General features: G+C 37.6%; 1 protein-coding gene across 9 annotated transcripts in view; it reads left to right on the forward strand.

Annotated features, from left to right (window-relative positions):
- Window positions 1-26,568, forward strand: part of TENM1 (teneurin transmembrane protein 1) — a 490,610-nt gene that overhangs the window by 222,761 nt on the left and 241,281 nt on the right. For 6 of the 9 annotated variants that reach the window (XM_072124023.1, XM_072124021.1, XM_072124024.1 and 3 more), the window contains 2 exons: window positions 16,927-16,980; window positions 26,105-26,343. In XM_072124023.1, coding sequence (XP_071980124.1) covers window positions 16,927-16,980; window positions 26,105-26,343 — 293 coding nt within the window. The remainder of the gene's footprint in view (window positions 1-16,926; window positions 16,981-26,104; window positions 26,344-26,568) is intronic. The other 3 variants (XM_072124025.1, XM_072124026.1, XM_072124027.1) reach the window with 1 other exon arrangement.

Consider the following 26,568-nt stretch of genomic DNA (forward strand, 5'->3'; position numbering starts at 1 on the left):
TTAGTTGCTTACTAGATAAGTAGAAAGTTACACGTACAACTTCAGTAGCTTACACTTTCTACTCTACTTAGAAATATATTTATTAGAAAATAGGATTAACAGCCTGCTATCCTGATCCAGATAAAATTCTCAAATGATCTGTACCATTAGGCAACATGCACAAAATGTAAGCCCTTCTTAAACTAACTTATTATAATTCTTAACTAAACTTTTGAAGCAATTGTAAGTTACATTTATTTAGTGTAGGCATAATAGTAAACTTTAAGGGAAAAAATATACATATTTTGCTCCTTTCTTCATCTGCCAGTAGCAGTATTTCTGAAAGCCTTCTGAAGTCCATATACAGCATATAGGTTTAATTCTATGCTCTTCATCTCCTTACTTACATATGCAATATTTAACTTGATATTTAAACTATGTAAGGACAAATAAATATTTTTCTTTAATGGAGTATATTATGGTTACTGTTTTATGAAATTTGGCTCAAAGCTGCTCTTTTATATTATTAATAGCTACCCTTTACTATTACATTAAAACTGAAAGTTTTCATACAAATTAGATCAATGTTGGCTGAACATGTGGATTTCACCAGGATATGCTGACCATCTTAAACAGAAAGAAAAATAACTACAGGAAAAATAACTACAGCTCTCGAAAAAATAAGTCCAGCTCTTACCACCATGTGTTCCCTTTTTGTCCCACTGTACAGTTTTTTATAACAGCAAAAATTGGGCAGCAGTCCTAATCATTTTGTTAGTTATAATCATAATGGAAGAGTGTCTTAGATTGACCTTATGTTATTTGGTGGTAGTGTGAACTTAGCCTAACCTTAACTTAACATTCTGCATTTGGATAAACATATCCAACTTCTCTGTTCGGAAATGAAACTTTCTATATAAAACAATCCCTACACTCATTATGTACCCAGAAACTTTCTGAAAAACTATTGTAAGATTTTGGAAAAAGAAAAAAAATTTATATAAAAGCATACTTATCTTTCAAAGGTAAAATATCTGTCATCATTTTTTATTTTCCCTGTTGTGAGGGCATACTAGTTGTTTGTAGGATCAGCTGCAAACTCTAACTAGTGGCATCCAATGTGCTTTTCTCATATATAATGCTAATGATTGGCCTGTTATTGGTTCCATTGGTCACATGGATGTATGTAAGTGCATTGCTTTTGGAAAAGTTAGCTGGAGCTACTGGAGACACTCCCGAAAAAAAATGTTACTCTTTGTCTTCTTATATATAAATTCTTGTGCATGTTATCTTCAAACCATAGTCATCTGCTCCTTAGCTGTCATGAGACAAAAATTCTGACTCAAACCAAGTGCAGAATATTTCTAAATGTAAACATAAGACCAGTGCAGAGTAGAACTAGACAGTTCTCTGCTACACCAGATTTCTCACTGTGTCAGATGCTGGATGATTTATCTGGAGTAGATAAGACTGTCGAGTCATACTTTGCACCATCCATTAGTTGGTCTATTTTACTGTGCCAAAATAATACATTTTTTGGTGGAACAACTTTACTTTTTGGTGAACAGACTTTCTGCTACAACACCCGCCCTTTTTTTACTCCAGAATTCTGGTGCAGACAGTTGGATAAATCTCCCCCCTTGTGTCAGTAGGAGATTCTGAAGTTGGATTCATAAAGGAAATGGCTAGCTCACGAAAATTGTTACATTTTCTATAAACATGTATAATAGACCTTTCTTCCTTAGAGTAACACATTTTATTGTTCATTCACCACTCCATATGACCTGGATTTTCAGATTATGTGATCGGGGGTGGGAGGTGTGGAACTTAATTAGGACAGTGTAAACAATCTCAAGAAATTGTCATAATTTCAATATATATACCTATAACATGCATAACAAGGCTTGGGGGTTAACCCTTCATTTCAGAAATGAGAACATCCTATTATCCATGATGATGCTTAATTTAAAAGATTGGTTCATCTAATTACAACTCATTTATTCTTCTTTGAAGATGAAGAAAGCTGCAAATTTAATATATTTAATGGCATCACCATTTACTGCAGCTCATTTGCAATAGTATATATACAATAGTCCAAATACAATCATTTTCTGAAACAAGACTAAATTAAGTTTTACTTTTATTATAATAGTAAATTACATGTAAATAGGTGTAATAATGAATAATATATATAATTGAGCTGTAGAACAAAATAGGTCGTATTTTTATAACAGGATCCATTGGCCCCCTGTGCTACAGATTCCATGTACTTTAAGTATAAATGGGCAGCCTGAAATACAGACAGTAGCTGTACAGTAAATAGATTTACAATTATCAATGAAAAAAGGTAACAAAAGTTAATTACATTAATGTAAATGAGGAAATTTAATGGAAAATCTTTTGAATGTGTGATAGACTTATTATTGCACTTCTCTGTTTTCTGTCTTTAAATTGTCTCCAATGTGTTGCATCTGCGAATTTGCAACCAATTTTCTACTTCTTGTTAAAGCTTTTTACTTTTAACTTCATTCAACTTATTCCAAATGCATTATTTGAATTCAGATGTGGCAGACAGATATGTGACTTTTTTTGAAATGTTGCAAATGTATGTGCAAATCTACTCCTATTCCCAAGTACCACAGGAAAAAATGTAAAAACTAGTTGCAACTTAAAAATTTTGTTGAAATTTTGTTAAGTGGAAAAAATTGCAAATCTATTCCTAACATGTTATATATAATATGCAAAATACAGCAAACAGAACTTAAAAGAAACACTAAAAAACTGTAGAGAGAAAATTGCCTAATGAGATGAACTTTTTCCTTTAAAGCAAAGCTTATTGCAGAAAAAAATAAAAATGTGTTACATACATCATTAAGGACAAAAGGTCCTTGGTCCTTCTTCCTTCTGTAGTGAGCAGTGCATCTGAAAGTATTCGAGTTTGTACAAATCGGGGCTCTTTCACATTTTCAAATTCGTGGTTCGTTGATTTCCACGGATGCCTCACAAAGCCATTGTTTTATATGGGTGTTTTTACTGATCTGTTGTCCAAGGAAAAGCTTATGAAACATGTCCAATTTTTTTCATGGCATTTCAGTCAACCTGACCAGTTCTGCATCGGATGTGCCGTAATCGACATCCAATGCAGACGCTGGCATTACCCTGGATACAGCGAGAGGTCCTCGCAAAGGATGGGCACTTCAATTCTGAGTTGGAGGACAAACTAGACTGCAGAGATAGAAGGATGCGCTTCAGGGTTTGTGCACGCCAGCTTCATAAATAGCTTCACAAACATAGACAGGTGATGCTATTATTCCTCTGATCATCCACCTAACAGCATGGGCAATTGCTCTGATCACATCTTGCCAGCTACTTCCATCAAGTATTGGTGTTCTTTAAGCTGAATTTAACCAATAACTGGTGTGATTTCTGCATTTCTATTCAATATATTTGCCAGTTAATGTGCTCGGTTATTTCTCTGTTTATGTGGGCATTTGCAATATTGTTGTCTACTCCAGTATCTTTCTTCTAAGTGGGCATGTGCAATATAACTACTTTATCTTACTGCATATAAGCAGTGGTTAGGTGGTACCTTGTATTGTTTTGTTGTCTTGTTTTGTGTTCTGAGACCTACCAACATTGGTCCTGTGTTCACTGTAGTGAGACCCCTAAGGAGCCGATAAATTTTAGTGGCGTAACGGGTAGAGTCATATTTTTTGTGGGTCATAATACTTATTGACTACAGTGACATACTTATTGTGTTTTTGTTTGTGGAGTGGGCAGTGTTTCTGATTAAGAGGCTTCACATGTTTTTTATCTGTTGTGTATATTTCCTTAAATGATTAACTGCAAGAGGTGTTTTAAAGAATTCAATAACGGTCATTCTTTAGATGTTTTTCTATTTTTTCAGTAATTTTTCTTAGACTTAAAGAAAAAAGTTTAAGCCCAAACTGAATGGGTTCAGTCACATTCAGTCTTTGTTATGAACAGATAAAAATGTATGTCTATACATGTAATATAAACTTAAAGGGAACCTGTCACCAGGAGACCCATTTTTTGCACTCCCCTAGTCCCCACAGAGCATAGTATATACACTGCCAAAGTGTTTTTGTATAAAAAAATTGGTTTTACAGAAAAAAAAGATATGTTATATTGTACCTTTCATTAGCATCTGCTGTGTGACTAGGCAGTTGCCAAAAGGGAGGGTCTGGAAAGGAGCAGTACCCCCCCACCCTTGGGATTCAGCTACTCCATTTGACCTTTTCAAATATATGAAAACACCCATCACTTGGATTAGCGACGCCCCCTGCTCCTCTACAGCCAATCCCGAGTGTGGGGAGTTATTCACATATTTGAAAAGGTCACATGTTTCCCAAGGGTGGGGGGGGACTGCTCCTTTCCAGACCCTCCCTTTTGGCAACTGCCTAGTCACACAGCACATGCTAATGAAAAGTACAATATAACATATCTTTTTTTCTGTAAAACCTATTTTTTTATACAAAAACACTTTGGCAGTGTATGTACTATGCTCTGTGGGGTCTGGGGGAGTGCTAAAAACGGGTCTCCTGGTGACAGGTTCCCTTTAAAGAAAATATGTATAGAAGTAAACAAATAAGAATATTGCATATTAATCCCTACATTTTTAGCTTTCATACTAAACATATATACCAAATAAAGGAAGAAATAGTTTTTACTTTAAACCTTTCATGCTATTTTGTTTAAGGAGACATGTTTTAGGTGATATGATTATTCCGCTCAAAGTTCACAATGGAATCAACCTAACGTATACAGAAAACATTGAATGTGGGCTTAAGCCGCCTGTGACTCCTTCTAACCCTCTATTTCATTTAAATTTTTAATACTATCTTCACTTGACATTCCCTTCTGAGTTCTCTGAAGTGTTGGAGATTATGGACGTAACCTGTACTTTACCTTATGCAGCATATGGTTGCAGAATTATTAATTCATTCGTAACTAAATACTGAGTTATCCTTGTGTCTCCATCCTCTCTAAGCAGCAGAACATACATAATATTAGACCTTACTTGCCTCTTTTCAGCACTGTAAAATAATTGGCATCAAGCAAACCTCTCTAATTTATCTCCCTAAACTCCAAAATGTGTTTAGGAAGGCCGAATACAGCAGCTAATTTGCATATTAAGATTTTATTCCCTGCCTTCTTCTTGCTAGATCGGTAACATTATAAATTCATTTTCCGAATCAGCCTCAATGTCTCTGTGGAGTATGGAGGTCAAACAGTCTCTCTCATTCTCCAAATGAATAAATAAATAGTCCGCACCTCATACCTTTTCTTTTATACTCTTTCGTCATTAACTGCTCAACTAGTCATTTTAAATTCTTAACATAAAACCTTCCCCGAAACCTAAAGAAAATCTCATTCCAAGTTTTTACACACATAGACACATATAGTGCTCAAATAAACGGTAAAGCTGTAAAGGGGTTTCGGGGATTAGGAAATTTTTGTGCAATATTAGGAGCAGATGATTATTATTAGTTATTTCTTTAGTTTTTTTTAGATTTTTTTCACTCTGGACAACTGTTTTAAAGTAATAAGATAATCAGTTTGTTATCATGTGTGATAATCACTTTGTTGTCCCCATCTACATCCCTACTTTTTTGCTGAAGTAGAATCTGCATGGTGCTGTGGTTAAGGTTTCTGAATTTGGCAACCTAGGAGAATAAGGGTCCCTTGCACCTTAAATCTGAAAGGATTTGTAGTCAAACATATTGGCTGTTATTCCAGTTATCCCTATAGAAAAGGAAAAGTGAAGATAATAACAGTCTCTGAAAGTCCCAGTGGAATACAATGGAGATGTTGATGTGCAACCACAGCTCTGGATAGCAGTCCAAGTTACATTGTTCTTATGATCAGTAGAGCTCCCAGCAGTTGCAACAGTTTACAAATGATGCTCTATCCTGTGGATAGCGAATAACTTGTCCTTGTGGAAAACCTCTTTAAGAACTGGAGTAGCCTAAAACTCCCCCCAAATAGAATTGGACACAGCATTTTCTACCTCTAATAATAAGTAAACAGAGCTGTGTATGTCTGAAGTTGAATATTGGCGGATGGTCCCGTATTTATTTTGGGTGGGTTATTTTAAATGGCAGGTTCCATTTAAAGGAATAAGAGTAGCTTTCAGGAGGTGCAATAATGGAACTAGCTTAATACAGATCCGTAATACAATTAGAACTTAGCCAATTGGGGGTGAGGGGCCCAGTGCATCAAACTCCTTTTTTCACCCATCATATATAGTCCTCACTGTAAGATCCCTGCTGTATTACAAAAAAGCATTATTACTGACATAACATACAGAAAACCTACAGAAAAATGAGGAACATAAATGGATATAAATATCACATCTCCCTACACTTTTTATGCACTAAATACTGCTCTATTGAGATATTTTTATCTATTGAGTATCCAAATATACATACATTAGAATCACAAAATGATAAATGTTTACTTATTTTAATTTTGTTCCATTTTATTACCACAAGAGTCATGTAAAATGATAATGTAAGCAATGATTTATTTGGCACCCTTTACCCTTTGAGCAAAAGGCTCAATCACTTTCTGCTTGTTTTAAGGATTAATCTGTTCTTTGCAGCACTTTACCTTCCCAACTAATACTACTAAGCAGATTGTGTTTGGTTGTTTTGAGTATTTACCGTGTGAAAGAAGATTTAGACAGTGCAGACGTAGATTTTCCAGACCTTAACCAAAGAAAAGGCAGAATGTGAATATTCTCTGCTTAATTCAAATCCAGTGCCTATAATCCTATGGTGCCAGAAGGACAGAGAGATCCGTCTGCAGTAATGGACTAAGGATTATTCTGTACTTGGAAAAAAACACTTCCAAGAAATACATTTACTATTTACCAAGGGACTATTCCAAAATACCCTATAAAATCAGTAGAATAAATGGAAATACCATTTCCATATATTCTTCACAAAGAAGCACATTTCAATTTTCCCATCTTTATTTTACTGAAACCATTAATTTTTTTCAATATATACACTTTTCTCTACATACACACTTTTACTATATTCACAGAGGAATGTGAGGTCGACATAATAATGACAAAACCTAATTTATAAATAGTGGTTTTGACCCTTTGTGCTGGCCTGGAATTATAAATGTCTAAACTATAGCTGTAGGAGCAAACATTAGCATTTAGCAGGCTTGGAAGTGAGCAACAGAATTAAACAGGATTTCAAGTCAGAGACTACACAGTTCTTTTAGGTCTGAATCTAAAAATAGATTTGAGAAAAATCCTGCTAATTTTAATAATATTATTTAATATTATAATAATATTTAATAATAATATACTATATAAATAAATTAAATGGGTTGTATAGGCTTAGAGAGCCCAATATATAGAGGTAAAATTTAATTAATAAGTAACACAACATAAATAGTTTTAGGGAGGATTAGTGGACACCTTTATATGATGCAGGCAGTGTAATGTCTACACATATTACTGGCTGAATGACACTAATAAAGAAACTATATTAACTGTATGTATTAACTGTAATTATATTAACAGTATGGACATTTCTCTGTTCTACTACTGCCAAAACAAAATAAAGCAATCAGTAAATAACATGTACCGTATATACTCGAGTATAAGCCGACCCGAGTATAAGCCGAGACCCCTAATTTCAACACAAAAAACGGGGAAAACCTATTGACTTGAGTATAAGCCGAGGGTGGGAAATGCATTGGTTACAGCCTCCAAGTATATAGTCTGCCAGCCCCTGTACCATACAGCCTGCCCAACCCCTGTAGCGTACAGCCTGCCCAGCCCCTGGAGTAGGAAAAAAAATAACACTGTACTCATCTTTCCGACGTCCCCCATAGGTCCTCTTCTGTCTCAGACTGTCTCAGACAGAAGAGGACCTATGGGTGACGTCAGAAAGGTGAGTTTTGTCTTTATGTTTTTAGTTGACTCGAGTATAAGCCGAGTTAGGGTTTTTGAGCACAAATTTTGTGCTGAAAAACTAGGCTTATACTTGAGTATATAAGGTACCCCAAAATGGTGCCATTGTACCTTCAAGACATATTGCAAGAAAAATAAAAGTTTGGACTGGAATATGGAATATGTATACTCTTTTTCTTATAATGATTGAGGGGCAGCACCATCCAGCCTATGTCTCATTATACTGAAAAATTATTCAGTCCACAATTAACTGTTCTCTACTTTGATTAAAAAATTTTATTTTTCATGAAGCCAATATAAAGTAATATCATGGCATGGTAACACAAACTTTGAAAATGGTCCATCTCCACCACCTTCCACTGGGTAGCTACATATAGAAACAAATGGGATAGTTGGCATAAAGATTATATTTAAAAATGTTATTCCTTTGTAAAAAAAAAAGCTCCATTACCTGTGATGCACATCTTATAACATCCAGGAAGAAGCACAAATAAAGAAGGCCGCATCTGTACTATAGTAGTTTGCATGTAAATAGTGGAGAAAAGTATAGCTGTAGGCTCAAAATCCTTTGACAATTGATCTCCAGAGTCTATAGTCAGCTTAAACTATTACAGTATTGACTAGTTATAACCGAACTAATTCCGGACAAGGATCATATCATTTCTAATCTGAAAGTGCAAAATGTATCATATATAAGAAAATTACATTCTGCAATACAGTATACGCTATTGTTTAGTGATAAATTAGCTAATTACTTTAGGTCTTGAAAAAGGATAAGTAATCTTGACCTTTGGAGTGAGTGATAAAGTAGGAGAGAAATGGGAAGTGAGGGAGCGGTGTTGGAAAACAAAATAGAACATGCTCCCTGTCAATTAATTGTGTTTGGCGGACAGTATTGTTTCTCTGAGGGCTTGACAGTGCAACAAAGATGGGACAAATCATCTAGCAATTCCTTTTTAGCAACACATGCTATAAACTAAACTGACACCAGTTTTCAGTGAAAGCATGAATAATCTTCTTTATATATAGTCATTAAATCAAGACTTTGGTGAGATAAGTATTTCTTCATTAATTATTGGAGAGTTAATAATTGCAAGATAAGATAGTGCATCTCACACCACTTAGCTAATTAAGACTTGTAAAAAGGATGACTTAGCCTACGATGGATGGAGAGTGATAACTAAGGAACGTGGAACAAAAGATGAAATAAGTAGATCACAATACTCTTTGTTCCTTTTTTCTTAGGGTTACCATTAGTGTTAGGTTTAGTGTTAGAATTAGGGCTTAACCTACCAAAAAAAGTAAGTAAGGACCTTTTTGATTAAAAAAAAAAATCTGTGTTTTAGAGGACCAATTGAAACAACATCAGTTCAAGTTTATTTAATTTGGACCTGAATGGAATCCTTTGTAAAATTCGGGGGAACTTCAGATTTACAATCTTCAATAATTTGCTCATACTGGTCTTGGTCCAACCAAATCTTTAAACAAATGAAGACTCTCCAATGTGGAAGCACAAGTTCCTCAAGTTAGGTGAGAGACACATGATAGGGGTTGGTTCATGAATCCCGGACGATGCGCTAGGCGAACTTCTTAGACCATACACAGTGCCAAGGATAGGACTCATAGTTATATATGATACAAGAAGTCTGTTTTTCATTGTGGAACAGAAGAATCAAACTGAAATCATTATAATGGTCCAATGCTGCTGTTCCATGGGGCCTCCTTCTATTATATAAAACTATGATTTCTGGATCCTCATTCTCGGCACAGTGTTTGGTCTGTGAAATGAGGCCACCACCTGGTCATGTATCACTGGCCTTACTGCTGTAGTATGTTGTTCCTGAAAAGTAAGTCACAGAGCAGCCTCCCAGACAGTATGTATATGGGCTCCAAGATTATTTAGGGGCATTTAGAGGGGTAATTATACTGACCCTAGAAGGCAGAGATGGTCATTTCTGAAGCTGTTCATGTGATGTTTTTCTGCAACATCATGGGATTGATAAGAAAGAAAACAAGAGAACAAGAAAAATAAATAAAGATGGCGCCTGATGAGATGTGACAGCAGACTGCACTGATGTGAAATACTCAGTATTGCAGAGAGTGATACATAATCAGATTAAAATAATATACTGAGACATTACTGGGATTACATTGAGATATTTTAAGCCAAAACCACAGGCTAGCCGATAGAAGACGGGAATGTTTATGGTCTTGAAAGGTTTATTATAGATTTTCAATGTTTACTTTTATTGGTTACACTTAACCAAACCTGGCATTAAATCTGGACCTCAGTCCTCTCCTAGCAGAATAATAAATCTTTTCTATTAGAGCTTTATCTACAATACTTGCCACACATACTGATGTGACTAAGTGCATACAAAGTGTAGATCTGAGGATTGTAAAAGATGATTTAGTGTATTGCATCAGTTCCCATAACTAAGGCAACGTTACTCTATAACATGTTAAACGTCTGGCTTATTTCATGACCAGTTTGTATTTTACAATTATTGTACACTGGATGAAGTGACACAATGCATTTGTGGTGATGGAATGATTATATGTTTCACTCTGTTGGTTCTGTCACTGCACAATAAAGGAGCTATTGCTGTATACTGCAGTCTATAGAAATAAGTTGATTTCGGGGAAAATAATGAAGTTTTCTTCTCTTGTCAGTTGTGTTTTATAATTGAATTACCCCGCATTGGCTACCTTGGAGTTAGACAAGTTCTAACACTTTAAAGAAAAATTGGTTATAAACAATTATACAATTTGTACTGTAGGTAAAAGTTACAATTTGTGAAACTGATGACCCGACTATCATTACTGTGATCATCAGTAGTAAACCTGAAGGGTCCCTAAGCACTCTGCAATATTAGGCTATATGCAAGTCCCAAATATTGTGGCAATACAAACATATGACCTCCACCCTAAAAAAAAAAAATTCAATGAATTTGGAATAAAGAAGATAATTTTTTAACAGCCGGGAGTGACAATCTTTACATTTTCTATTTTTGGATTCTATTGGGGCGTTCCGACAAGCCTATTCAGGATCTGTGCACCGGACTACACAAAAAGTGTTTCCTGCGGCTCTTCAAGGTCCACGTGAGTGAGCAGCTTGCTCAGTATATTTTTTGCTTTCTGAGATATTCCCTGTGGTAGATTCCTCTTCCAAACTGTTGCAGAAATAAATTTTAATTTGGGAATATGCAAATTTATTTCTATGGCTACTGAGGGGCGTGGAGTAGCCTGAGACAGCTCCAGGGGTGAAGGGTACTTCACACCCCTAGTAGCCACTACTGACCCTCCACTATCTGGTCCAGATCGTCTCTGGCATCATTTGAGCTTTGCACAAGCGCAGTAGCTCGCTGCTGGCAACGCGCCTGTTACTGCAGAGTTCTGTGCATGCGTGGTAGCTCCCCATTCGTTTGCTTGCGCAGATTTTAAATAATGTTAGAGATGCCCCTAATACCTGTAACTTTTGCCCAGATGTACATATTGAATTACTTTTACAGGAGACCAATGTACTGAACATTTGATACAAAAGATTCTTGACTTTTACATCATTATAAGATTGTAATCCAGAAATTAGAGTAAATATACATATTGAAAAAAAAAATTACATTTCCATACACTTTAGATACCAGTATTTATATATCACTTTGTGCAATGTCCAGTGTCCTGCTGCTTTGCTGCAGACATTATTAACGAGGACATCCACTCTCCACTCCAACCACCGATATGGGTTTGGTTATTATGAAGGGGATGTGAAGACAGTAATAACTGCACGACCCCAGGGCCGCTTCTGCCATGAGGCGGGATGAAAATTTTGCAGCACCGTTCAGAGAGCGGCGTTCGGAACGATCGCCGCTCACCTCGCGTTGCCTTGCCGCTGGCAATACCGCCGCTATGTCCCGGGCGGTGTTGCCGGCGTTTGCGCAGCAGTAAACCACTGCGCTTAGTCTCCGCCCCCCACGTGTGCCTCCGCGGTCCCGCGGCCCGCCCTGACTTCCTATGGTGCCAGAAGTTCGCGCGCCAGAGCGGAGAGGACCGCTGAGGACCGGCCCGCACCTGCCTCGACCAGCTCCCGGTAGGAAACTGCTAAGCAGGCCTATGTCGGCCTGGTGTGCCTTTGACTGGAATAACCAGTCTTAGACACACCAGGCGGCAGCCCAGTGGATAGGGTTCGATTTCTATATTAACCCTGTCAACTTGCACTGCAGGAATATGAGGAGAATATTCCTTTCATGTGGCTTTTTGCATTGGAAAGGGTTAATATGGCATTGCAAGGGTGGTAAATGTTGTCCTTTACCACCCTTGCAATGCCATATTAACCCTTTCCAATGCAGAAAGCCACATGAATGGAATATTCTCCTCATATTCCTGCCATGTTGCTTTCTGCAAGGCAAGATGACAGGGTTAATACAGGAAATTTTCCAGCTTGGTAGTTCTTAACCCCTTCCCGACGCGCGCTGTACTAGTACGGCGCACGTCGGGTCCCGGGGCATGGAGAGGGCTCGCAGGCTGAGCCCTCTCCATAGCCGGTAAGTCTTTGCTGCATATTGCAGCAAATGCTTACCGGTAACACCTGCTATCGCTGCTAGTGGCTTCAAAAAGATGGCAGCGCATGGGCGCCCTTTATACTGCCATACTGTAGTATGGCAGTATATGGTAGGATCGATCAGACAACCTAGGGTTAATGTACCCTAGGGGGTCTGAAAAATAGTAAAAGTAAAAATAAAAAAAAGTTTAATAATAAAAAACTCTAAAAACTCAAATCACCCCCTTTCCCTAGAACTGATATAAATATTAATAAACAGTAAAAATCATCAACACATTAGGTATCGCCGCATCCGAAAAAGCCCGATCTATCAAAATATAATTACGTTTTTCACTGCGTTAAATTTTTTTAAAAAATCAATAAAAAGTGAACCAAAGGTCGCACAGTCCTAAAAATGATAGCAATGAAAACGCTGTCAAAAGTCACAAAAAATTACACCACCCACAGCTCCTCACCGTACCGCTCTGTGCGCCCATTGCCAGCCTATGGGGGACTTGTGTGTGTGCGTGTGTGTGTGTGTGTATATATATATATATATATATATATATATATATATACACATATATACGACCCCAACAGTTGTGTGAATGTAGCCTAAGGGTGTATTCACACAGTTGATTTTTGTATCACTTATATTTGGCCATAGTCGCTTTTTTTACTGGGAAGGGGGGGGGGGGTTTGCTGTGTATGTTATAAGGGCAAGAATCGTTTTATGCTTTGGGGGGGGGGGTGCTATTTATTCTATGAGGGGCCAGAATCCTTTTACACTGTGGGGAAGGGGCTTCTGTGTATTTTATATGGGACCAGAGTTGTTTTATACTGTGGGGGGGAGGGGCTGTATATATTATATGGGGCCAGATTCTTTTTTTCCTGGGGGGGGGCTATATATATTTATATGGGGCCAGATTTCAGCTGGGGGTATACAGTATATTACTAAGCTGGGGGGATGTATATGGGATACAGTATATTACTAAGCTGGGGGGATGTATATGGGATACAGTATATTACTAAGCTGGGGGGCTGTATATGGGATACAGTATATTACTAAGCTGGGAGGGCTGTATATGGGATACAGTATATTACTAAGCTGGGGGGATGTATATGGGATACAGTATATTACTAAGCTGGGGGGATGTATATGGGATACAGTATATTACTAAGCTGGGGGGCTGTATATGGGATACAGTATATTACTAAGCTGGGGGGCTGTATATGGGATACAGTATATTACTAAGCTGGGAGGCTGTATATGGGATACAGTATATTACTAAGCTGGGGGGGGCTGTATATGGGATACAGTATATTACTAAGCTGGGGGGCTGTATATGGGGTACAGTATATTACTAAGCTGGGGGATGTATATGGGATACAGTATATTACTAAGCTGGGGGGATGTATATGGGATACAGTATATTACTAAGCTGGGGGGATGTATATGGGATACAGTATATTACTAAGCTGGGGGGCTGTATATGGGATACAGTATACTACTAAGCTGGGGGGCTGTATATGGGATACAGTATATTACTAAGCTGGGGGGCTGTATATGAGATACAGTATATTACTAAGCTGGGGGGATGTATATGGCATACAGTATATTACTAAGCTGGGGGGATGTATAAGGGATACAGTATATTACTAAGCTGGGGGGCTGTATATGGGATACAGTATATTACTAAGCTGTATATGGGGTACAGTATATTACTAAGCTGGGGGGCTGTATATAAGATACAGTATATTACTAAGCTGGGGGGCTGTATATGAGATACAGTATATTACTAAGCTGTATATGGGGTACAGTATATTACTAAGCTGGGGGGGCTGTATATGGGATACAGTATATTACTAAGCTGGAGGGCTGTATATAGGATACAGTATATTACTAAGCAGGGAGGCTGTATATGGGATGCAGTATATTACTAAGCTGGGGGGCTGTATATGGGATACAGTATATTACTAAGCTGGGGAGCTGTATATGGGATACAGTATATTACTAAGCTGGGGGGGCTGTATATGGGGTACAGTATATTACTAAGCAGGGAGGCTGTATATGGGATACAGTATATTACTAAGCTGGGAGGGCTGTACATGGGATACAGTATATTACTAAGCAGGGAGGGCTGTACATGGGATACAGTATATTTCTAAGCTGGGGGCTGTATATGGGATACAGTATATTACTAAGCTGGGGGGCTGTATATGGGATACAGTATATTACTAAGCTGGGGAGCTGTATATGGGATACAGTATATTACTAAGCTGGGGGGGCTGTATATGGGGTACAGTATATTACTAAGCAGGGAGGCTGTATATGGGATACAGTATATTACTAAGCTGGGGGGATGTATATGGGATACAGTATATTACTAAGCTGGGGGGATGTATATGGGATACAGTATATTACTAAGCTGGGAGGGCTGTACATGGGATACAGTATATTACTAAGCAGGGAGGCTGTATATGTGGGTGAATAACAAGGACTTTAAATATATGAGAGCAGGGCTTTATAAAAATAAAGACATTATTATATATATACAGTATATATGCATTATTGGGTGCTATATGTTTACATTGGTCAGGGGAGCACTGTATTTAAAATCATGTAACATAATAACAGGATGGGATATATTAGTGATAAGATACAATAGATTACTTTGCATCATGTAAAACAAATGTTAGAGGGTCTGTATTAATAAATTAGGGGTGTTGTATATTGATGTGCTGTACCTGCTATAATTCCAGTAGAATGTATATATATGTGTATATATATAATGAAGCGATGTTTTATATGTGTGGAGCGTGCGGTCAGTTGTGTTGTGAGGGGTATATATTATTTAGGAGCACAGTGTTGTTATCCAGGAGACTTTATACTGTAAGTCACTGTGGTATTTTTAGGGACGCCGGGTGGAGATGCTGCACGGAGCTGAATATATCTGCCCGTGAACTCAGCAGTGATAGGTAATAAAGTCCTCCTGATGGAAGAGATTGTCATCTATAAGGTACTAGATGCCACTAATGACTCTCAGATCCTGTAGTCAGTCACACAGTGTCAGGGAGCTGCCTGTGGGGATGTTAATTGTTAGTAAAGTTTTCAGCATTTACTAAACAGGGAGCGGGGGGGGGGGCAGAATTTTAATATTCGCCTCAGGCAGCAAATATGCTAGAATCGGCCCTGCACGACCCCCTCTATTCGCTGGAAAGCAGAAGGACATCACAAGAAGTCCTGTACTTCGAAGTCCTGCACTTACTAAGATAAATTTTGGTGATAGTGGCCATCCACTTTTGTATTTTCTTTGGATTCATTTAACATTACTTTTTGGTAACATTGTAGGTGGGATAGTATTAGATATAATAGAAATATAAAGCTTTTGATACTTCACAAAGTATGAAGTGCCACCTTATACCTGCTGAAGTGGATAAAGAGCCTATTTGATTTAACCAGGAAATCATCATTCTTCATGCTATACTCCCTGATGTTTCTGAAGTGATGTCCCTTGGACTTTGTCGCATGTCTAGTTATAATCCTATTGTACAATTTAGTCGACTTTCCAGACTTCTTGCAACATATAAATCCTGAAAAGGATAATAACATTTACTGGTCCCTGTGGGTACATGGGCTACATTCCGATGTGCGTTATACCTGACCCTCTTTCAATAAAACAATATTATGCAAAAGAAATCCATTAGAAAAATGTTTTAGAAGCATTTCAGTGGGCACTTATGTGCATATCAGGGTAATTTTTGTGAACATTTCTTGATACAGAGGTGTCTTTGAAGTTCTTATATATATATATTCTATATATATATATATCATGACAAAAAGTGGAGTTTTTGATTGCAGTAAAATAATATATTTTACACCAGAAGTAAAATTCAGAATTTCTGAAAGATCACAAATATTCCAGATATAAACTATATAACAATGGACATTCCAGCGAAAGGAAACCTACTACTTGGATAGTCATGATTTAAATTAAATAAACTTATATGCTGGCCTTTTGTTCTTTAATCGGGAACAGGTCTGAAATGCCTGTAATAAAGAAAAAAAATACTTTTAAAATATGCTTGGTGCTGCTTTGGTTTCAAATTATGCACGCCTACTGTGTGCTATTATATCCATCCACTCACTAACCCCTTCCCTTGTGCCCAAGAGCCGGTGACGTCACCAGGCTCTCGGGAAGTCTGGACATGCATGGTCCTCATATTTTTTAAGCAGCCACAGCAGGCAGCTTGCTGGCACAAGATTTCTCGAGAGCCAGGTGACGTCACCGGTTCACGGGCTGAAGGGAAGTAGTGAGTGGGCGGATATGATAGCACACAGTAGATGTGCATCATAAGAAACTAAAGGAGCGTCAAGCCACCTGTGTCTTGTGCACATGAGCGCCCAGCGCTCATCAGCATATTTTTTAAAGTTTTTTTTTTTGTATTACAGGCAATTCAAGCTTAGTAAAGACCTGTTCCAGATTAAAGAAGAAAAGGCCAACATGTAAGTTTATTTAGTTTAAATCATGACTACCCAAGTAATAGTTTTTCTTTAAAGAGATTGTCCGAGATCATATAGATCAGACAAAAAGGGAGGGAAACATGCAAAATAAGAAATTAAATGAAATAAAAAAAAAATTATGAATAACCTGGTTAATATCCCAGCATTTCAAGACCCAAGCTCTAGCCTGTCCTTCTAGTCTTTTACCTAGCTATAGTGCTGATGTCATGTATACAACACCTAGATATTGGAGGCCCAATTTGTGACCTCAGCAATCGGCAGGAACTGCTGAGAATTATTGAAGGAGTCATGTATCTACGTGTAGCACTGCAGATAACAATTTTATTTATTGTTTTCACCTACACCTTTTACACAAGATTTTGCAATGGAATCCACAAAGTTATCCTGACAAACTGTAGATCTCAATGTTGCAACACATACCACTTGGTAAGATATTAAGATTAGTGACAAGCAGACCCAAACCGTAAAGTTCGGATTTGTGCCTGACATTGCAGGTTTAGGTCCCCAACCCGTAATTCAGCCAGTTAATCAGGCTCCGCAATTTGGCTCAACAACCACCGGTAACACCCGCAATTTTCGCTCCTAATCACTGCAGCTTTGCCAGCGGCTTAATGGTTAAAGGTTAGCCATTAAAAGTTGCTGGCACCAATTGCAGGTGTTAGTGGTGGGTTTGGGTACCCCAACCAAACATCTGTTCAAGGTTCAGCTAAACTTGCCGAATCCACCTATCCCTTATCAAGATTTAAGATCTGATTCATTGTTAATTTTGTCCACACTTTGTCTATCCAAGTAATTATACTCCCCCATACATAGACATACTCCTAATATCCTGTTAATTGCAGATTAGGAACAAATGTCAGATCTTGTATTTTACCAAATTTAATAGCGAAGTAGAAAACCTGAAATAAAAGTACAGTCTATTCCAAGTTTATTCCAAAAATCCACATATTCCTAACCCAGCACAACAACAGTATGTGTGGTTCTCTGCTGATGGCTCATTTCTTATCCCATTGATTTTTATTACCTGCTTCAGATTGACTGAATGATCCCAGGCATAATCTTCTGGCAATGTGTTTAAATCTCTGTGTAAAAGGCCATAATTACACAATACTGGTTCTAATCTATGTGATAGTGGATAGAGTTAAATGAGATTGAGAGAGCTACAAAGGGTATTACTTACAAAGAACCAAAAATAATTCCAAAGTGCAGGGGATAATTACATCTTATCGTTAGCTGTGTGAATTGCCTTTTTTTTTTGCAGAAGATGCACTGAAAGGGGCATTCTGGTGCACAGTCAGGCCGTGCACCACATATATCATGCAGTGTCACACAGAATTGTGTCACACACTCTATAATAAAGGTGCACCGAAAAAAGTTGAAGCATTGCAGAAGGCAACAGATTCATGAAGAATGTGTCCTTGATATTTGGTATATAACCCCATCTGTTCCTCTATAACACAGTTTTATCATAAAAAAGCTCCTATCTCCTTTTTATGATTTTTTTTGTTCTCTATGAATCAAGAAATACATTTAACGCATCTCTATAAAGAATTGAGGTTTGCAGGGCGGAATTAGCCACAGGCAGGTATTGCAGTGCGATGGTCATGTCTTATTTTTGGGCATATTTGGTGAGGCACTGATGATATAAAGTGATGGTCTACAATCACCCTATCGCTTTTTTGCTATTATGAGTACCAACAACTAAAACTATTAGATGAAAATTGAAGAAAGACAGATAGCATCACTGAAGGCATCACCCAGGTCCTGCTCACAAACCAGATCACATCAGATTTCCAAGAACCATTGGAGACATGGCTGATGTCATACTTGGTCATTCATAGTCCACCAGAACAAGAACTGTTCTCTGTGGTTAACAAATGGGGCTTCATGGATGTGAAATTCTTTTATTGTGAATATACATTTTTCTTCTCTGATGGTATGTACAAGCACTATTAAAGGGAACATGTCATCAGAAATTGACCTAATTAACCATTACCAGTATGTCTAGAAGCAGATTAAACATTCCAGATGATGCGTCTTTCATGTTTCAGTGTGGTGGCATCATTCAGAATATCAACTTCGAAGTGAGATGTACATTGGTTGTATAAAGTCATGGAGGCGGAGAGCTCAGCAGTGAAGTTAAACTCTCCTCACCTCAGAATAAAGTAGATCTGGTTAGTTATGTGGATGCAAAAACATCAATTACAGTAAAGAAGGCATTCTGAAGTGAGGCTTGTCTTCGGTGTTAAACTCTATGACTCCCTGACTTCAACATTGATTTTTTGGTAAATGCCATGGCACTGGGACAAGAAATAGACATGATCTAGAAGGTGTTCAGCTGCTTAATGACATACTGGTAGTGGTTTTCAAGGTCAATTGCTGCTGATAGGTTCCCATTAATTACTAGTGTATATATTTTAGGATAATTAATTGGTTTACCTTCACTGGCTTAAAATTTGCCACTCCCACACAGGAGGGTTGGCCCTGATTTTGAGTTAGTACTTCAGCAACCTTTTACAGTTTTTCATCGGACCTCTTTAAATTACCATTTCACCCATGTGGTGTATAAATTCTCGAAATTTTAAAGTTTCAGGTGGAACACATTCAGTTAAAAGCAAAGAATTTTTCCTCAAATGATTACCAAAAAGAAGTTGGCAGCAGATGAGCTACATTTTTTTCTTATTTCTTCTGTGGAAACATAATATCCAGGACTAAAACAAGCCTCTCCATTTCTCTAGGACCTTCCTGTAGGCACTTGGAAGTGCCTGAGGCCTGGCTTGTGGGCTGGTAAGACCTTGCAATCTCTGCTCACAGAGCCAAGCAAACATGCTTTCTGCAGTCTAATTTCGAAAGAAGTTTTAAGCTCTTACGTGCCACTGGGCATTCTGATCAAGAATTCTAGCCTAGAATAATATTTATTTTAAGATTATAATTATAGTCACATTGAATTAAATGATTTTAGAGGATCTGTGATTCTGTTAATTTACTAGCAGGATACCGCATGCTTCTAAACATACAACTGCATTGAGTTGAGACACAGAACATACTGGATTTCTGTACAGTATTTTCTTCATAAAATTCCCTTTTAGTATTCTATATATTTTACATGAACGTTAGCATGAGAATTGTGCTGTAATTTGCCTTTTTTTACATACAATATTATGGGCACATTTCCAATGTCAGCTGATTTAAATTTTATATATTCTTTATGCAGCCTTAGTAGTAGGTCAATGTATTCAACACATGATGAATACTGTAGGCAAAAGATCAATAGTTATCATAGAATATGTATATGTGAAGGTTTACTTATAATACAACACATGAAATTATTAAAGGGGTATTCTCATGGACACACAATTCTTAAGTATACTCAGGATAACAGAATAACACATTCTTTAATTTACTGTTATTAACAAAAATACAGCATTTCACAGATATAATTCAAACCTGTCTCTATCCTGGTGTACACAATTTTGGTTGCCCCTGGATCCGATTATACATTTTCTAACTTGGGTTGGGCATGGTAGATTCTTCTCATGAATAGTTTCTCCTGTTTGCTCCCTGCAATGTCTGTGCATCCAGACCCTCCCCCCTCCATCCCAAGACCAGTTCACCGTTCACATGAGTACTTCCTGCCGGCAATCCAGCATTGTGAGGAAACTAAGCTACAAACAGATAAGATCTTTATAGCAGGAAACAGCAGGGCTGACTGTGTGTATGTATACCTGAGATGTATCAGTGTGTCATTGTGTTTTATATCCATCTTATGGATCTCATGTCTCATCTCTGATCTGTCTCATGTATCTTTCTCTATGTGTCAGATTTTAGTGAATGTTCAGAACCTAAATAAAAGTGTAGATAAACCCTGTACCCTGGTAATATAAGCACATTGTGAGCACACAGAATATCATAGCACAGAGGGCCATGAAGTGTCTGTTTAGAATTTAGTACTGGCTATCATTGAGTGATTAAAAATAAAATAAAACTTATTAAAATTGCAAAGTAAGGGGTTAAAATGATCTTTGTTGTGTAAACATCACTAGGAGATTATTTTTTCTTTCATGGAAAACTCCTTTAAAGGGGTTGCACATAACAGTAGGATACAGCTTATTCTCCAAAACTGGTTGTTAAAAAATAACTAGTTTGGGGGAAACAGGGTGAACGTTTATGTTGATCTCCATCCTTCCTATGTTTTTAATTTGATTCCTCAGGATGCTAATAAGCTTTAAAGCTATGGCATTAAAGTTCCCCCCAAACAAAACTTTGCATTACAGAACTATCAAATTGGCCCATGTCTGGCGTATATTATATTTAAATGTGCTGTTGGATTGCCATATAACCTTTGTTCTAAGAGAGTTTTTAGATATGCTTATATTATTCCATGTAGTTTTGTTCAAATCATTGATGTGATATATTAGTTGTAAGTGCATATTTCTATGATTTTTAGGCTTACTTGCCAACAATTAGGTGGCATTATGACACTGTGAAAATGCCCTATATATAGTAAAAGCTTTCAATAAATGCCTCTGGCATAATACTGTTGTGCAAATCCTATGTGTTCACCATAATCTAGAAATTGCCTTACAAAACTACTGGAACACATAGGGGCACATTTCCTAAGGGTCAGCATTTCCGTCAGGTTTCCCGACTATTTCCACATTTAACAGGGGTTTTTGGTGCATGCGATCAGATATTGGCGCAATTGCGGTGACTTTCATGTGTCACAATACGGGGGCGTGCCAGTCAGACAACCCAACAGATTCAGACTATGCACAGGATTTAAAATTCAAATTGTGTCGCAAGACAATGCACTCACATACACCAGGAAGAAGAAGGTGAACTCCGGCGGACCTCAGCGGGGAAGCGACACATGCAGGATATCGGGCACACAATCTTAGTGAATCACGCTAGACTTCATCCTCATCAGACAACGCACTTCGGGGATCGCGACAGGACTGGGTAAGTAAATGTGCCCCATAGTGTGGGGCACATTTACTAAGGTGCTTGTGCCAGTTTTCTGAACAAAAAGGTATTTAAGAAATGTGTCGTGGCTGCACTATTCTGCACACAACACAAATTTCATCATTGAAATGAGCGTTCCTGTGCACCGTTGGACATTTAACATGAAAAGTCTGACAGGTCTCAGGTGAGCAGATTGTAATAGATCTGCAGTTTGTATTATTTTACCTGTTTGTACAGGGTCCTATTTAATAATTGAAGTAAACATTTAGTACGGATCATGAGGGCAACTTTTTTATTACTAAATATATTTTATTTTATTATTAAATTTTTTTTTTAAATGTAGCAATTATGGTTCATTCATTTGTTAAAAACAGAGAGTATTAATGGTGTTATATTGTAATACACCAAGTAAATAATACACTACAAGCTATTTATAGCATGTTTTGGCACAGTATTCCGTTAATTTGTTGCTGCCTGATGTAGCTTTAAGTTGTTGGTGGGAACAAGAACAATGTTTGTCAATGACACTTTTCTATTTGTTTCATGTCTTTTATTATGGATTGGAGAGGTGGGCAGGCAAGCGGAAGACATGAAATTGAGAAAACTTGTGCACTGAAAGCTGTAGTCTTTTGACTTCATATACAGCCTCAAACCCTCAGTCTATGAAAGCATATGAAGCACTAAAAATTCCATAAACGTAGTAAAAACTAGACATTATATAAATTATGCATCTAAAATGTCAAATTTGACAGACATTTTGTGATGAACCCTTTCAAATTTCCAATGGCCCTTTTATGTTTATTGCTTTCGTTTCATCTGTGTATTAGTTTTGACAAGGAAAACAATGAAAATAATTGTATACAATCGATTATTAGTTCTTTTTAATAATACTTTTCAGTTATGTCAGCATAGCTCTGCTTTCAGCCGTGCTCCTTGTGAAACCCAGCAAGCACCACAGCTTTCGATCAATATCCCACATGTAAGACTTTCCCATTAAGAAACAAAAATTCAATAAATTTGCTTTTTAAAGCTGGATGGTGGATTAAATGTACGTGTCAGTTGGCATCTCATTAACCTTAGTGCATTTACAGAAATATTGGATAGCAGAAAGCCACTAGACTGGAGGACGATATATCTACATTAAGTCACTGGTGACTCCTTCCAAATGAAATAACTGGCAGCGCTCACAGTGCTGGGCTTTATGTAGAAAACTCTCTGGAAATCACCTTTTTTCATGTTCATTTCTTCGGCTTGTTCTCAGAATAGTTTAGCTGATCCAATATCTTGCAATATGTATAAAAGAAATGTGAGGTTTGAGCAGTTCACAGTAGGTTGCACTATTCATTACAGTTTGCTTGGCATTTCTTATATCATGCTATGAATATAGCTCCCATTCTTGTAAATTACATTTTAAACATCATTGCCTCCCCCAGCTTGGCTGCTATTATTTCTGTGCCCTATTATAAATCTCTAACAGTCCCAATTTTATGTGATTGTTGAAAAACTGGGGTGAGTTTAAGGCATATAATGAGTGGAAACCAAATAACTAAAATTAGATAAATTTAAACGGAGACCAAATAACTAAAATTAGCTGAATCAAAATGGAGACCATTTAAGATGAGAACATATATATCAAAATGGGGTTTTCCACAAGTGATTTTGCTGTGATTATGCTGAGTAGTTGAAGTGCTCAATTTTTACTTATTGTTACTTATGCATTCTAATACAGGCGGTCCCCTACTTAAGGACACCCGACTTACAGACAACCCATAGTTACAGACGGACCCCTCTGCCCACTGTGACCTCTGGTGAAGCTCTCTGGATTCTTTACTATAGTCCCAGACTGCAATGATCAGCTATAAGGTGTCTGTAATGAGGCTTTATTGATAATTCTTGGTCCAATTACACCAAAAATTTTGAAACTCCAATTGTCACTGGGGCAAAAGAAAAAAAATTGTCTAGAACTTCCATTATAAAATATACAGTTTCGACTTACATACAAATTCAACTTAAGAACAAACCTCCAGACCCTATCTTGTATGTAACCCGGGGATTGCCTGTAGTTGCAATTATTTTTCACCTGGCCAAGATTGATGCTTTGCAAAAATCAGATGGCAAAACATCTGGTGCCCAAGCATACAAACAGATTTTTTGGCTAATCCATTGACTTCTATAGAACACAGTTCAGTGAAAAAATGTAAATGAGAAAAAACACAAAGGAAATAATAAGGGACATGTATCATTCTCGTGCATCGGCATGTCCATGCCTCCCAGCCCCACCCATGGGTATATCTAGAGGCTCTGGCCTCCTGATGTATTTGGCAGGGTGGCTGCAACAGTGTACAATTCTACATCACTGCCTGCGCCATAAAACTTTCATCTATATGTTCCTGCCCTGCATCGGACACACTCCCTTCATAACCCTCCACAGCACTTTGAGTGATGGTGGCAAAAACAGAAAATAATTGTAATTACTGGAGGTGTGCTAGTAATTGTGATTATTTCAGTGCTTGCATGCCAGTTTCTGGTGGATAGGTCTGAAATAATTGCCATTACTAGCCCTAATAAATCTAGCCCAATGGGTCAGTATACTCATACCAGTATATCACAGATAACATACCGACATGAATAATGCAAGTGTGAAAGCGCCCTCATACCCTAGTCTCTCTTTCCTTGTTGTCAGGGCACACCGAAACAGCAAATCCCAGTAGTCATCAAAGGTTACCACTTCTTCAGTAGCCACAGAATACAACATTGAAATAAAGCCACAATACCCACCTTACCCCTATACCATCTCCACGCAAATTCATGCCACTTTTTGACTTTTCCAACTAGATTGCACTGAGCATTTTCCTGAGCTGTTTTACAAAGTGGGCCATATTTACTAAAGCTTCTGCGGCAATTTTCTCTCAGACATTTCACATTCTTTTATGTGCAAACTGCTTGTATAGGTATTTAAGAAGTGTCCGAGCCACATATATGTGGTGGCTGCACTATACCCGACGCACATAAAGGGGCATTCCAGTGAACACAGTGAACACATTTAACATGCAGAATCCATTGCACGCCCCATGTTAAATGTGCACCAAAAATAGTTGGTGCCCTATGTCGGACCAGTGCATTAGATCACTGTCTTCAGCATCTCCTAAATGTTGCGTAGAGTCTTTCAAGTTACTTTTTCACAACAAGCCATGGCTCCAAAGTTCTACTGGAAGGATGCAAGAGATATCATTTAAGAGCAGATGAGAGAGACCGTGGTTACATATTGTAAAGAGATCAAGAGACTAAACAAGATCACCTACATGGAGGATTACATTGTCAAAAGGGTTAAAAATGTTTTTTTTGGGGGATTTTACAGGATGAAGCATGTGATATATTTTTGACTAGGATCCCCTATATAGTGCTGAGTGGTCTGAACTGCCTACAGATTCTCTTTAATGTATGGCAGCCTTCAGGCAATAACAGCAGTTTTCCTGTGGTCTATACGTACTGTAGAACACAATTTTGTCCTTATGGCTTTTTCTTTGAACTCTTTTGTTGGATGTTCTCGCTTTTTAGAAATAAGTTTAATAAACTCTTCCATTACTGTCTAATACGCCAATATGTTGGATAAGCTGAAACTTATCAGACATTATAATTCGTTTCTATGACTGCATAAGAATCCAATCTACTAAATAACTTTCATCTTATATGGAATGTACATTTATTAAGTGAATGTATGATGATACAAATATAAATCTCTAGTTTTATATTGTACTGCATCTAATTTTGGTGAATTTTCTGGAATAAGGAGTATGTTCCATGATGTGATGTTTTGCCTTGTGCCTTGTGATTTTTTTCTTCAAAAAATCATGATGACATGTTGGGAAACATGAATTATCTCGGCAAGTATGTCCCATCTCATTGTATTAATCACAAAACATATGTGCTTTTTTTGTTGATGCCAAATTCACTGCCTTTTTTCGAGGTCATACAGTACTTAAATGCTAAGTATGCGCAGCACAATGTGTGTTTTGCTAATGAAGTTTGTAAAAGGTGTTGTTACAAAAGAATTAATGATCAAGTAGAGCCTGTTAATGATTATTGTTGTTGCGCGCTGCATGTTGATGGTGTTTATACCAATTTGAGCTTTTTATCGTTGCAGGCATTTTCTCTTCAAGCACGGATCTGGTACATCTCCAATCTTCAGTGCTGCCAGCCAGAACTACCCTCTAACTTCAAATACAGTCTACTCGCCACCTCCGAGACCCCTGCCTAGGAGCACCTTCTCCAGGCCTGCCTTCACATTTAACAAATCATACCGGTGTTGTAACTGGAAATGTACAGCCCTGAGTGCTACAGCAATTACCGTAACCCTAGCACTGCTTCTTGCCTATGTTATTGGTAAGAGTTCTGTTCTCTGTCATTACCTTCATTTTCACCATTACAAATGCAATATAATCAAATATGTATAGAGAAATCTCAGAACTAATGAGCTAGAACTGCAAGCATGAGGACATTACACCTTAAGCATTTCCAGGGCAACTCTTCTGCTTTTGCAAAGTTGCCAAAACAGTTAAATAATTTTCAGGGACAGTTGTCTGCTGAGCTAGTGAATTTCACTCCATC

Source organism: Engystomops pustulosus, chromosome 9 (genome assembly GCF_040894005.1).
Source record: "Engystomops pustulosus chromosome 9, aEngPut4.maternal, whole genome shotgun sequence".
Lineage (NCBI taxonomy): Eukaryota > Metazoa > Chordata > Amphibia > Anura > Leptodactylidae > Engystomops > Engystomops pustulosus.